Source organism: Psammomys obesus, unplaced genomic scaffold, assembly GCF_907164565.1.
Source record: "Psammomys obesus unplaced genomic scaffold, mPsaObe1.curated_primary_1811, whole genome shotgun sequence".
Taxonomy (NCBI): domain Eukaryota; kingdom Metazoa; phylum Chordata; class Mammalia; order Rodentia; family Muridae; genus Psammomys; species Psammomys obesus.
This window is the reverse complement of record NW_026596095.1, coordinates 1,645,478-1,661,182: the sequence shown is the minus strand read 5'-3', so window position 1 is coordinate 1,661,182 and position 15,705 is coordinate 1,645,478. Positions and strand designations below refer to the sequence as shown.

The 15,705-nt window shown below is 37.5% G+C and overlaps 1 protein-coding gene across 1 annotated transcript; it reads right to left on the bottom strand.

Annotated features, from left to right (window-relative positions):
• Positions 1-4,080: 4,080 nt before the first annotated feature.
• Positions 4,081-15,445, bottom strand: LOC129691909 (pancreatic alpha-amylase 2a5). The gene is made up of 10 exons (XM_055628089.1): positions 15,260-15,445; positions 14,816-14,962; positions 13,439-13,627; positions 11,316-11,546; positions 8,524-8,657; positions 7,649-7,771; positions 7,458-7,557; positions 6,043-6,161; positions 5,813-5,938; positions 4,081-4,298 (listed from the first exon to the last, which is right to left on the bottom strand). The coding sequence occupies exons 1-10, from the start codon at positions 15,425-15,427 to the stop codon at positions 4,109-4,111; spliced, it is 1,527 nt and encodes a 508-aa protein (XP_055484064.1). The 5' UTR covers positions 15,428-15,445; the 3' UTR covers positions 4,081-4,108.
• Between the last annotated feature and the right edge of the window lie 260 nt (positions 15,446-15,705).

Here is a 15,705-nt window from a genome sequence, read left to right as displayed (position 1 = left end):
TATCTATCTATCTATCTATCTATCTATCTATCTATCTATCTATCTATGTATCTATTTATTACAATTTATTCACTTTGTACCCCGGCTGTAGACCCCTGCATCTCCTTCCAATCCCTCTCTCCCTCCCTCTACTTCCCTTATATTCCTTCCAAGTGGACTCACTAAATTGGAAGGAAAGATGGCTGAACACAGCCTGGTGGAAGAGAATAATTAATCTATAAGGTGAGTTTCAGCCAGCACACCAACTGAGCCACCAAACCTTTGATCTAAAATCAGGAATCCTTATGGAAGAAGAGGGAGTTAGAAAGACCTAGAAGGGTCAGGAACTCCACAAGGAGAACAACAGAGCCAAAGTACCTGAGCCCCCGGGGGGGGGGGGAGCCTGCAGGGACTGATATTCCAACTAAGGACCACGCGTGGAAAGGATCTAGATCCCTGTTCATAGGAAGCCCATTGGCTGCTCAGTTTCTAATGTGTTTCTTAGTAAGGGGTACAGGGGCTGTCTGTGACATAAACTCAGTGGCTGGCTCTTTAACCTCTCCCCCTGGTGGGGGAGTGTGCAGCCTTGCCAGACCACAGAGGAAGATGATGTGTCCTTATGAGACCTGATAGGCTAGAGTCAGATGGAAAGGGAGGAGGGTTTCCCCTATCAGTGGACTGGGTAGAGACATGGGAGGAGAAGAGGGAGGGAGGGCAGGATTGGGAGGGGATAAAGGAGAGGGCTACAGCTGGAATACAAAGTGAATACATTGTAGTTAAAAAAAAAACAAAAAAACAAAACAAAACAAAACAAAACAAAAAACCTTCTCTGCCTGCAAGATGTGCTATGAAATGGGAGTGCCCCACCAATTTCTGCTTTAACTTGAAGCCCATATCTCCAGAGGGAATCCATCCTCTGCACTCTTTGGATGGCCAAGAACTGGAGTCTGTATAGCCCGGAGATCTCAATATAACCAAACATGACCGGCCAAAAATAAAAATTAATAATAAAAACAATAATAATAATAATAATAATAATAATAATAATGATGAATAAGTAAACAAATCAAACTATATTCTGCTATACTCATAGATCAGGGTGATGTCCAGTCTTCCTCTGGCAGCAGCTGGAAACACGTGCAAAAATGTACTGCTAGACATCACACAAAGGAAGACTCTAAACAGGAGATACCCATTGGGAGTCTCTTTTCAGACTCAGGGAACCCTGCAGAAGAAGGGGTAGAAATAGTGCAGTAGTCAGAGGAGATGAAGGACACCAAGAGAACATGGTCCACTGAATCGACTAAGCAGAACTCAATTGGGCTCACAGAGACTAAATCAGCAAGCATAAAGCCTTCAAGAGTCTGTAACAGGCTATATGTTATGGCTATATGTCTATATGTTATGGCTTTTAGCTTATTATTTCTGTGGATCTTGAACCTGTGAGAGTGTGCTTTTGACTCTTCGTGTGTGTGTGTGTGTGTGTGTGTGTGGCTTAATTTCTATTTTTATTTTTTTATTTACTTTACATCCTTGTTGTAGCCACATCCGTCTGCCCCTCTCTCCTCCCTTTCAACCTCAGTCCCCCCTTCCCATTCAGCTTAGCTCACCAAGTTGCATCGGTACTGAGCTTGTCCTCTTCCCTGTGGCCTACGAAAGGAAGTTGTGTGGATTCAGTTGTGGATGCCGTACTTCGTCCTCACCATCACCACTTGTAGAAGTTGGGAGAGCCAACTCCAAGGGCATGACAGTGGGTAAAACTTGCCTTGCCCCATCACTGACTTCACCACTCATGAGAGCAGGCCCTGCACCCTGCCTTAATAACACAGTGGTCCTGACCAGGATGGCTAAGTTGAACCAGCCCTGAGGTTGTGAGAGGTATTGCCAATGTCTCACAGGCTGCAGCGCTGGGAAGAGTTGTCTACCACCTTGACTGAGCAGCACAGTGGAGCTGTCTCTGAAGGAGTGGTGTGGGAGAGCCAGCCCAAAGGCACAAGAACAGGAGAGTGGACCCTGCCTCTTGACAATCATGGCATTGGGTAGCCTAGTTGGACCAGGGCTGGAGCACTCACCCTCTTGGTGCAAAGAAGGGAGAGCCTGTCAGCTGACCAGCTTGGCTGCCACCCAAGCCCAAGTCCAGGTCTCTGAGTCATCCCACCTCAAAATGTATATCATCTACAAACGGTTGGGACATGTGAAAGGGCCATTCTTGCAGGATCTCCATGACACAGGACAGCAATGACATAGGATAACAGGAAGGAGTCTTGGTAATGGTTCGATATTGATGGTGTCATAAAGCATGTAGGATATATGAGTTTTTCTACTTATTCAAGTTGATTGTTTATAGCTTTTAATAAAAGGAAAGATACTTTAATAATTAAGGTGAATTTTTGCATGACAATATTGGACAGCAGGTAACAGTGCTGTGTACATTTTGGTTTATTATATGTAAACATGTTCTTGTTATAGTCCCAAGTGGGGAATTGTAGTTTGTCCCGCATTAATTGTCTTGTGTGGAACATGGTTTTTATGTTGGAATTAGCTGAATTCTAAGGAGAAATTCTGAGGAATTTTGAGGAATATAAATATGATAGCCCAGAGATGGAAGCGGCAGTCACTTGGAGGAGTATCATGAGGAGGACTGCTTACTGCTGGTTTATCCTGCTGTTGCACTTGCTGTTTGTTGGTTACCTGGACTTCTGCATTTCCTAATGATGAATACTGGTTTTGCCCCCATAAGAATCCTATGACCCTTCCCTGCAGGAAGAAGTAAAGAGGTATATGTCCTCTTTCCCTTACTGTCTTCTTTACCTGGGGTGGAGTGTTGGTAGGGAGGTATAAGCCTAAGGAACCCCCAGTTATACCACTTCTAGGCATATATCGAAAAGATGCTCAAGTACACAACAAGGACAACTGCTCAACCATGTTTGTAGCAGCTTTATTTGTAATAACCAGAAGCTGGAAACAACCCAGATGCCCCTCAGTTGAGGAATGGATACACCTACAAAATGGAATATTACTCAGCAATAAAAAATAAGGAAATCATGAAATTTCAGGTAAATGTTGGGAACTGGAAAAGATCATCCTGAGTGTGGTATCCCAGAAGCAGAAAAACACACAGGGTATATACTCATTCATAAGTGGATACCAGACATATAATATAAGATAAACTTACTAAAATCTATTTACCTAAAGAAGCTAATCAGGAAGGAGGACTCTGTCTAAGATGCTCAAACCTCTTTCAGAAAGGCAAAGAAGATGGACACTGGAGGAGAGAGAAAATAGGGAACAGGACAGGAGCCTACCACAGAGGGCCTCTGAAAGGCTCTGCCCTGCAGGGCAGATGTTGAGACTCATAGCCAAACTTTGGGCAGGGTACAGGGAATCTTATGAAAGAAGTGGCGATAGTAAGACCTGGATAGGACAGGAGCTCCACAAGGACAGCAACAGATCCTAAAAGTCTGGGCACAGGGGTATTTTCTGAAACTGATACTCCAGCCAAGGACAACTCATAGAGATGGCCTGGAACCCCTGCATAGATATAGCCTATGGCAGTTCAGTATCCAAGAGGCCTCCATAGTAATTGGGACAGGGACTGTTTCTGAAATGAACTGATTGGCCTGCTCTTTGATCACCTCCCCTTAGGGGGGAGCAACCTTACCAGGCCACAAAAGAAGACAAGGCAGCCACTCCTGATGAGACATGATAGAAGAGGGTCAGAGAGAAGGGGAGGAGGACCTCCCTTTTCAGTGCACTGTGAGAGGGACAGGGGAGTGGAAGAGGGAGTGTTGGATTGGAAGGGGAGTAGGGAGGGAGGTACAGGAGAGATACAAAGCGAATAAAGTGTAATTAATAAAAATAATTAAAAAAAGAGGAACTAGCGCCTACATAAAATGGCTTGCAGGAAAGCCTGATAAATTAGTATGATCCAAAGAGCGCATAGAAAAAAAGAAAGAGAAAAGAACACAACACAGAATTGTCCTCAAACATCTTACCTAGATGTCATACTTTCTTTCACATCACAGATACATATAATTGTAAAGAAATAACAGAAAATTTAAAGTATTAACATACACGCGAAAAAGAAACACACTCGATTAGTGCTCTCTATGTGTATTTATTTTGACTTTTACAACTTAGAGTCAGCATGGATTGCAATAAATGGGTCTTCAGCAGAGTTACTAATAGAAAAGTGAGCTCTGCCATCACTGCCAACATGAACTTTAATGCCAGAGCAGTTGCCATTAATTTTATCTCCTGAAATGACGTCACAGTATGTGCCCCCAGGAAGACCAGTCTGTAAAGTTGTGGACAAAGACCTGAAAGAAAAGTTAGTGTTCAATTTAAATTCAAATAAGTCAAGTGCAGGAATATCTATTATCACTAGGAGAACGAATGTCTCAACAATCTACTGTGGAACAGGAAGTATGAGGTATTCAGTGACAGAATTCAAACACCAAGTCTAGGCCAGTTAGACTAAGAGATTTCTCTATAACAAAGGCATCTTTAGAAATGGCTTCTAAGAATTCAGTCTGTGGTGACTGTTACCAGACCATGAAGTAGAGATCTGAGTGGAGCTAAGCAACAAAGCCCTCCTTTGATGGCCATAGTTCCATCAAGTCTGTCCTCAGCAGGAATTAAACTATGAAGGCTTTAAAAATTGTTACTAGTATTCTTTTTTTTTAATTTTTTTTATTAATTACACTTAATTCATTTTGTATCCCCCCATAAGCCCCTCCCTCCTCCCCTCCCGACCCCACCCTCCCTCCCCTTTCTGCATGCATGCCCCTCCCCAAGTCCACTGATAGGGGAGGTTCTCCTCTCCTTTCTGATCTTAGTCTATCAGTTCTCATCAAAAGTGGCTGCATTGTCCTCTACCGTGGCCTGGTAAGGCTGCTCCCCTGTCTATGGCCATACCACCCTGAACGCGCCCGATCTCCTCTGATCTCGGAAGTTACTAGTATTCTTTATTCAAAAGTTCATACATTTCGTGATGTCACAAAAAAATCTGGTCTAGAATTAAACATAATTTATCATTTTTATGAAGTTATACATAGTTTTTAGTAGAACACTGAATATAAAATATAAAATTCTTGTTCTCCTAATTAACTAGTTTTTTTTCAACAACAAAAAATGTTTGTGTTATGTTTCTTACATATTAGGTTTCTTGCCATCATGCTCTGAGCTGAATTAGAAGATGATCATGCTCTCAACTGAATTAGAGGATGATTTTGTACTTAAAAACTTCACCTGTAGCTTTGAGCCACCTTTCTACAGATGAGGGAATGATTAAAGAAGATACTGAGAGATGTACAGTAGATAAAAGTACAATAAGGAAAGTTTTAGAAGCCAGATTGTAAGCTGTCCTGCAGAAAATTATAGATTAGGCACAAGTAGACAAATCTTTTAAAAATATCCCAAAAGATAGAAAGTTGACAAGTGCATATTAATAAATCAGATTAAAAAATAAGTGATATTCATATATGTGGGAAAGTATCCCAGTTCAAATAGTATATGTTGTTAAAATAATATCAAAACCTCTCTTTACAGTTCTTGTGCTTTGTAAAAAGTGCCAAATAAGCACATACATAAGAATATATGCCACTGTCATTCTAAGAATTGGCTTAAAGATCTCAAAAGCAAAATTGCATACAAAGCATGGGAGAATATGAAACAAGAATCATTTTGACATCTATAGTCTCAGTGTTCATTTTGTGTCTTAACTCCATTAGGAAAAAGATTTTCCCATAAAACATATAAGTGAACAGAAAAAGAAAAGAAGGATTGAAACAAATTGCAGTATTAACACCTCCTTTAAGTGATATCCACTTACCAGTTATCATTGTTGAAGACAATGAATCCTTTGTTTCCTCTGCCAAAAGCTACTTGGTTGTTGCCATTATCCCACCAGTTTGAGAAAGGCTGACCATTGACTACGTTTCTGAAGGCAACCATGTTCCTGAAGGAACAACATCATGTAAAATGCTGGCATCCTTAAACATACACAATATAAAATACAGGTTAAACCACTTATTAGACAGGAGCTGGAGGAGGCAGGCTCACCTTATTTGACGCCATCGATGTTCACAGACCCAGTCGTTGCCACAAGTGGTGTCTGGATTAATGGTCACCTCTTTGGTGGCTCCATTGTTATTGGGAGGTCCGATCCAGTCATTCACGTCCTGAATTATTGAAGGAACCAGGTCATTTGAAGGCATGTATCTGCCCTATACTTTTCACTACAGAAAGCTAAAACCAATTCCTTTGTGCTAATTCTGTCTCTGCTGTGTCTAATTTTAATCTAAGTTCTTCAGTGTTTTTGACAGACCTTCAGCGAGTCTTTAACTTCTGTGAAAACTCAGGTTCTCTATGACCTTATTTAAAATAGGAGAAACAATTTATAAACCTCTCATTTTATGATTAGTATCACTAAAACCTCTCCAAAGTGACTGAAACAGTAAAATTAGAGTCAGGAACACTAGCATTAAAGAACAGGCTCTGGTTGCTACCTGAAAATTTTATCATTGTACACTACATGCAGGTGCCTCATTTTATCAGGAAAACAAAGAGATAGTTCTTTGACTATGCTAAAAAATTAAAGAAAGACAATGTAAATGTCTTTAATAAAAGCAGATTCCAATCAATCAGCATAGAATCTTACCACCTGCTGGTAAAATGTACTAATAAAATATCCTGACTTTTCTTACTAAGTGGAAGAATGTATAAATGACCTTTTTATGATCGCAAAATTTTTAAATATGTTTCTGAAAACTAAACTGCACATTCAACACATGAAAGCTCTTCAAGAATAAAATTGATTTCAAGAAATAACCAAGAGACTCAGCTTGAAAAGGAAATAGAAAAGAAAAACATCTGTCTGATTTATAGAGAACTATTTCTATTTGACAGTTGATGTTAATCTATGAGTCTGGTATTTGTCAATGAAATAGCAAACTTTACATAACCTTTTAGGTATATGATAGAATTCATTTTTAGTTCTGTTTTGAAATTGTTTACACCTAGTCACCCAACAAATTCACACATATTTCTTGTAGCATCCATTTGTCAGCAAATCACTGTCTTATAATCTCATATATTCCTATGTATTATATTTTCCTTAGTTAACTTCTAATCAGATGCCTTCTTATTTCACATATACATAAAAATAAGCATATTTTACTAAAGACGATATTCATTGTACCATAGGCAGAAAAGTTTTGAGATTCTCTTCAGTATTAACAGGCATGATGCCATGCCAACTCTATGAATCAGGACTTGGTCACACATACCAATCTGCTTTCTATAATTGACTCTCACTATTTTCTTTTTTATCATCAGGTACTTCTTCAATAATGGTACAATTTATAGCACAAAAAAAGGATCAAATAAAAAATAATATTTTATGCTATAATTTTGTGTGAAATTAAAACAGAATCTCTTTCTTGAATTTGAACAATTTGAACAAATCCAACACTTACTTTTCCATTCTGAAAATTTCTTGGCCAACGATAACTTGACATAACTCTTGTGAATCCATAAGGATGAGCCAACATGAATCCCACAGCCATTTTATACATCCTGAAAGTTTCAAAATGGTATGAAAGCAGAAGTATATAATTTATTGCTGTCATTAAGGGCGGTTATACAGCAGTACAGAGCATTTTCCTACCTAGCATCCCAGAATGTCAAGATAGAGGCTCCTCCAGCGCCATGTCCTCGCTGGTTATCGTGGTTGTCCACAAACACAAGGGCTCTGTCAGAAGGCATGAAACCCCAACCTTCTCCCCAGTTCCTGCATTCAAAAAGAGCAAGTTGTTCACGGTGATTAGAGTAACTTTAAATATGGCATCCTCAGTTGTCTAAATAAAGGACACTTCCATAAGAGACTATCTTTCATGTACATGTGCACATATGTAATTTACACGTGTATACATATACAATGTATGTGTGTGTGTATAATATGTACATGTACATTTCTATGCACAATGTCATTTCTATGACATATACATGGGGACCTTATTCACGTTTGTGTCATATAACAATGTTTTGGACTTAAATTTTTCTTTAGATTTTTCATTGTATTATAATCAGGTCAACTCGAGAAGTAAAGCATACTGCTAAAGGATAAAAATTGGATATCTCTGTTTGTGACTATGTTGTTATAACAAAAATATTCAAAATTTCCTATTAAGTTTTGATACAGCCTAAGTAAGCTTCATAGCATTGCCACATTTTAGGATAATTTATGAATATAACTATTTTTTATAATAATAACATAATTTCAATAGACTGCATGCAAGCATTCCTGGGATTGAATAGAGTCATCGTAGACAAAAATCACTCAGTGTTACATTGTTTTTCCAGGGCTACAAAATGATCACATAAGAAATAAAAAAGGGGAGTTTTAGGCCCTCAGAAAAAAATAAGTCTAACTAATAATCAACTATTTATAGTTATATGAATTAGATAGTTGAAACTATAAATTATTAATGACAAATGAGAAATATCTGAGATAGGTCAAATGGTGAAATGGTGTATATTTACCTTAAGTAGGACATCTTCTCTCCATTCCACTTGCGGATAACTGTGCCGAGTTTTGCTCCAAACTTGAACTCAGTCACACGACCATTTCCAAAGTACTCACTACTTTTAATTGCCTCACCACCAAGATCAATGACCTAGAAGAGACATTGAGATAGCAGTCATTTGAAACGTAACTTTAAAGCGTATTATTAATATATAATATCACTTAGAAATCTTTATAGTAACTTCTGTTATTTAAAATGTTTCTTTTTATTTTTTATTTTTATTATTAGTTACATTTTATTAACTCTGTATCCCAGCTGTATACAGCTCCCTCATTCCCTCCCAATCCCATCATCCCTCCCTCATCTCCTCCCTGCCCCTTTCCAAGTCCACAGATTGGGGAGGATCTCCTACCCTTTCATCTGACCCTGTTTTATCAGGTATCTTCAGGACTGGCTGCAAAGTCCTCCTCTGTGGCCTAGCAGGACTGCTCCTCCTTGGGGAGTGGGGAGGTCAAAGAGCCTGCCATTGAGTTCCTGTCAGAAATAGTCCCTTTTCCCCTTACTAGGGAAAAAACAATTGGTTACTGAGCTACCATGGGCTACATCTGAGCAGAGGTTCTGGGTTATATCCACACATGGTCCTTGGTAGAGTATCAGTCTCAGAAAAGACGCCTGTGTCCAGATATATTTGTTCCTTGTGGAGCTCCAGTTTTTTCCCCATCATACTTCCCCTTCTTTCATATGTTTCCCTGCACTCTGCCAAAGGTTTGGTTATTAGTCTTAGTATCTGCTTTGATACACTGCTAGGTAAAGTCTTTCAGAGGCCCTCTGCAGTAGGCTCCTGTCCTGTTACTTGTTTTCTCCTATCTCTAATGCCCATCCCATTTGTCTTTCTAAGTGAGAATTGATCATCTTACCCTGGGTCCTCTTTCTTGTTTATCTTCTTTAGGTGTACAGATTTCATTATGTTTATCATATCTTAGAGGTCTATATAAGTATGTTTCTAATGGTTTCTATATACCTAGATTCTGGATAGCAATATATGGTCTAAATCAATGAAACTACAAACATGTATGTATGTATGCATGTAATTAAGTATGTATACATGCATAAATATATGGCAGAATATTAAAGACATCAAATTACAGGGTCATTTCTTATCCAACAAGATGGCTGACAGAAGGGAAAGTTCAATAGTTCAAACTGATATAACACTAGCTTTCAGATCAACAATTGAAGTGTTTATGCATTCATTCACTTTCCGAGAAAAATAGATACACAAAGGTATTATCTTCAGTACATTTCAAATGACATTACTGAACCACAAAAAGCTCCATAAGTTTACCTTCAACACCTCCAACCCTAATAACGTCAGACAAAATTCAAACACAGAAAGATTGGCTGAGACCACAACTATTATTATTTCACTATATTATATAATTGTATCTACGAATTTAAAACATGGATTATTAAAATTTGCACTAAGAACTTGTAGAAAAAACTAACCTTTCTATCTCCAATAAGAGATGTCCCATTAAGCAATAATGGAATGCTATATTTTATAAGTGATGTAGATATTAACCCACAGTATAAATTATATAGATTGTCTGTTTTACAAAATGATAGTATTTAGAGAAAAGCTAAAAAGACTCACCCTACAGAAGAGCTTCCTAAGAAAACCACATGCCAATTGCTTGTACAGTACCTACCAGTAAGGCCTGAAAACATATGTATTGGTAGTAATATATAATCTAAACTGAATCTAAATATATGATCTAAATGGTTATATTTAGCAACATGCATGTATGTTTGTATGTGTGTATGTATGTACATATGTATGTTTGTATGTACATATGTACATATTATAAATGCATACTTAGACATATAATGTATGTGTGTGCATGTAATAAACAATTTAGTGCAAAAGAGGACATCAACTTGAAGGACAACCTGGAGAAGTATCTGGAAGAGCTTTGAAAAAGGAAAGAAAAGGTGAAAATATAGCAATTATATTATAGTCTCAAAGGCTTGTGTGGGTCTGCACCAGGTCCTCTCTCTCACACCATATATATTTATTTATTCATTTTAATACATTATATTAATTAATGTTATATCAATATAATATACCAATTAATGTATTGTGTTAATATAATATTAATAATATTAATCAATATTAGTTAATGTGTTAATTAAAATATTAATATTAGTTGATATGATATATTGATTAATATTATTTGTTCATATATAAATTCATATTATAATTTATAAATATATAATATATACATATGGGGTGTGTATATACATATCATGGCTTCTTGTTGTATGTGTTTGAGGATTTCTGACCATGCAAATAAGTAGATCTCTGATTCATGGGCTATTTTTCTTATGTTTGTAACTGTTGACTAACTTCAGGATTATAGTTTTTATTTACCTTATTATATTTTATTTTGTTCTATTTGTCCTATCTCTTACAAGTCTTTCCTAAGGAGAGACAGAAAAGGAGTCAGAAGAAATGAGAGAATTAGAGGAAGGGAAAAACATAATCAGGATACATTCCTTGAGGAAAAATATGTTCAATAAAAGAAAAAATATTTGAAGTCTACATTGATGTTTTTCCCTTTCCAAGTCTTCTATTGAATTTGTTTTCTTGTGTGTATCCTCTTTCAGATCATTTGACATTGTGCCAGAATGTTTTAAATTCATTGTTTTCTTTTATAGCATCTTTGAATAAATTAGTTGAAGACTTACAAAAAAAAAGAAAGAAAAAATATATATAATTTGAAAAAATGAACATATATAGTGATTTACCTCTTGAAAAATGAAAGGTCTGCTTCCTTTGGAGAACCATTTTGTATTTAGGTTATGCAGTTTATTCAAAACTGCCTTTATGTCTCCAGGCCACATGTGCTTAGAAGCATCAAGTCTGAACCCTGCTACACCAATGTCAATGAGACGGTTCATATAGTCAGCTATCTTGGTACGGACATAATCTTTCTCAAGTGCAAGATCCAAAAGGCCAGACAGACGGCAATTTCTGACCTGTTGGGACAAAAATTATTGATTTATAAAAAGCCATCTCTGGTCTAAATATAGAATTCATCAGTCAGTCACTAACCCATTTACAAATGGATATTTTCATGTTGCCTTTACTCAGGACATGGGAAGTGTTAATGTTTCAATCTGAGCACAGTATTTTAAATGTTTTCTATTGTAAATTTAGAGAATATCAGAGATAAAATCGGGTAGCATTTTAGTTAACTCTATCTCATTCTCTTCCTCTCTGCCTTCCTTTAGTTTTCCTTCTTTCTTTATTCTATGGAGTTTACAGAATCCATGCCAGCAACTTGCACTGGTAAAGTAAGTGCACTGCCACAATGCAGAAAATTCACCTAATGCTTGAAAAAGGTTTTATTTTATTTTTTCAATTTTTATTTTTTAAATATTAATCACAGGTTATTTACTTTGTACCCAAGAGACAGCCCCCTTCCACCTTCCCTCCCATTCTCACCCTCCCTCCCTCATCTCCTCCCTGTCCCTTTCCAACTCCACTGATAGGGGAGGACCTCCTTCCCTTCCATCTGACCCTAACTTATCAGGTATCTTCAGAACTGGCTGCAATGTCCTCCTCTGTGGCCTAGCAAGGCTGTTACTCCCTCAGAGGAGAAGGGGAAGTAAAGGAGCCAGTCATTGATTTCATGTCATAAATAGTTCCTGTTCCCTTTACTAGGACAACCCAGTTGGATACTGAGCTACCATGGGCTATATCCGAGCAGGGGTTCTAGTTTGTATCCATACATGGTCCTTGGTTGGAGAAACAGTTTCATAGAGGACTCCTGTGCCCTGACATATTTTGTCCTTGTAGAGCTCTTGTACTCTCCCATTCATACTAACTCTCCCTTTTATCGTATGATTGCCTGCACTCTACCAAGTTTTGGTTATGAATCTCAGCATCTGCGTTGATACATTGTTAGCTAGAATCTTTCAGATGCCCTCTGCGGTAGTAGGCTCCTGTCAGTTTTTGTTTTGTTTTCTCCTACCTCCAATGTCCATCCCATTTGTCTTTCTAAGTTAGGATTGATCATCTTACCCCGGGTCCTCTTTCTTGTTTAGCTTCTTTAGGTGCAAATATTTTAGTATATTTATCCTATCTTATAGGCTTATATAAATGAGCATATACCATGTGTGTCTTTCTGCTCCTGGGATATCTCACTCAGGATGATCTTTTCTAGATCCCACCATTTGCCTGCAAATTTCATGATTTCCTTGTTTTTAATTGCTGAATAGTATTCCATTGTGTAAAAGTACCACAATTTCTGCATCCATTCCTCCACTGAGGGACATCTGGGTTGTTTCCAGGTTCTGGCTATTACAAATAAAGCTGCTACAAACATGGTTGAGCAAATGTCCTTGTTGTGTACCTGAGCATCTTTTGGATATATGCCTAAGAGTGGTATAGCTGGATTTTGAGGAAGCGCTATTCCTAATTGTCTGAGAAAGTGCCAGATTCATTTCCAAAGTGCTTGTAAAAGTTTACATTCCCACTAGCAATGGAGGAGTGTCCCCCTTTCTCCACAACCTCTCCAACATGTGCTGTCACTTGAAAAATATTTTAAATATTGATTTATACTTCTGATAATAAGTTTCTATTCTATAATACTTATATAATTAATAAAATCACGCTTTCAGTTTTTTTTACACAAAATTACTAGCGAGCATGTCTACATTTTATCATTGATTTGGGTGTATGCTTACAAAACAAATGTAATGAAAATAAGATAATTTTTTCCATTGGTATTTTTCAGTGTTCTGTCCTATCCTTGTTTATCTGTGAAATCTAAATGAAATGTCCAATGATTCTCGATATATTTCTTGCATATCCCTAAAGCACAAATGGTTCTTTGTTTCTCATCACTATTTCTATCAATCATTACCTGGTAAGCATCGTTGTAGTTATTGATTTCTCCATCACATTTATTATCATTAAAATCCCAAGCAGAGTATGGAACTGATGGGAATTCCCTGTTGCCAGCATTGTAGTAGCTTCCACAGGTACTGCTTTTTCCGGAACCACCGCCTGCGCCACACATGTGATTAATGACAGCATCCACATAAATACGGACCTAAGGAAGAAAAGTGCATACTTCAGTTGGACTCAGAAATCTGTAGTTTCACTGGAAAACTTATGGCATGCTCCCAAAATTTGAAAACATATATTCAAGTGTGAAAGGAAAGTGATGTGAAATGAAATCAAGAATAATCCCAATATTTGGTAAATAATAAAGATCTATTAAGTGGAGCTAAGCAGAAACTACCATAACTACAAACAATAGATCAATTTTTGACGAAGTAGGGCATGGTATGAGAGAGTATGGCGTTTGAGGTTTTGCAGGTTCACAAGAAGAAAAAACTTAGCTCACAATGTCTACTGTATGTCTGAAGACCAGAAGATGTATAGATATCTCATCCTTATAGGAGAAAGTAGATGTTTACCATTAAAACTATGATAGAGAAAAAAAGCCAAGAATAAAAATAATACAAATAAAAATCACAGAAAAGTAAATTTAATCTTTACGTCTGGCCCAATGCCTAGTCAGTACATGTTAGAAAGGGTGTGTAGAAAACTGTATGTAGAAACTGCCATAACTACAAACAAACCCGCATAAAATTTCTGAGGAATATGAAATCAGTAGAATGAAGAGAAATTATCGATTTTGGAAGATTACAGAGCTATATGGAGAAAGAAACCAGCCTTTACTCTCAGCTTAGTACTAGAGACAAGAAGGCAGATCTCTCTCTCTCTCTCTCTCTCTCTCTCTCTCTCTTTCTTCATTGGGGGGGGGGAGAGAATAGATATTTGACAATGCTGGGTAAGAAAGCTCATTAATTGAGAGTGACAATAACATGAAAATGACTGGCAATCACATCCAATCCAGTGTCAAAGCATAAAAGTGGCAGTAGGAAGACTGTGGTTACAAGGGTAAAAGTACGGTTTTGTTATAGAAGTACTTCTCTTCACAGAGTGGATATATAAGGATTGTCAAAAGTTGACTATAACACGGTTATGAATTAGAGAAACAGTAAAAATAAAAAGTAATGTTTTGTTTATGATTTTATTTTACTTTCATATTTTATGAATTAAGTATATAACTTTGCCCTTTCCCTTTATTCCTTCAGCAACACTAAAGTATAACTTTTTTTTCCTTAAATGAAATGAACAAAGAATAAAAGAGGAAAGTATTTTCACATATAACAATTTTTAATCTATAAAATTATATGTTTGATTTTGGAGTGATCACGACTTCACTTACACCAACATTGTTGCATCTTGTCACCATGTCCCTGAATTCATTTTCGTTTCCAGATCTTGTGCAAATTTTGTAGCTAATTGGCTGGTATCTTTCCCACCAAGGCCTGAAAGGATTGTGAACCACAATATTTTCATTGGGTGGGGAGACCTGTAGATAAAACAGTAACAGTTAGTAGGAGATAACAGCTTACTTCTCACATGTAACTTCTGTAGATGCCTACCAATGCTTTCATGTTACTTCTCAACCTGTGAACATGCAGTTCTGCTGCATTACAACAACCTGAAAACTCTCTCGCACAGGACACTGCTGGGGTCCTGCAACAAAGGAAGAAGGCGCCATCCCCATGTGTGAGGTGAAGTTGTGTTCCAGCACACGTGTCCTGCTTTAGAAAACTGTTCTACCTTAGAGCAGAAAATGCCCCGTGTAAATGTGACTAAACCTTACCTGCACGCCTCCAAATCCTTTGGGAGCTAAGTATCGCTCACATTCCTTGGCAATATCGACCCAGCGCCACTCAAACAGGTGGACAATAGCAGTCCGCCCATACTTAGTATGTGGGTCATATTGAGCAGAGCACAGACCAAGGAGGGAAAGCAGCAGGAAGAACTTCATTTTGCTTTGAAGTTGTCAGTGTTTTCCTCAGTGCCTATTTATATTCGCATAAAAAGTATATTTTCCAAAGTAAATGCTCATGAATAAATATTTAGGGTACAGTCTGTAATCTGAAAGAGATTAGCAGCAATGATGTGAACAGCTGAAGGATCTTTAGACTCTCCCGTGGAGATTAAATTTAATGTTTTTTTTTTAATACATCAAGTATTATTTGATTTGTACTATTTCTGATTGTTATGCCCTCCACTAGTAGGAGGAGACTTAAGGCTCACCTAAAA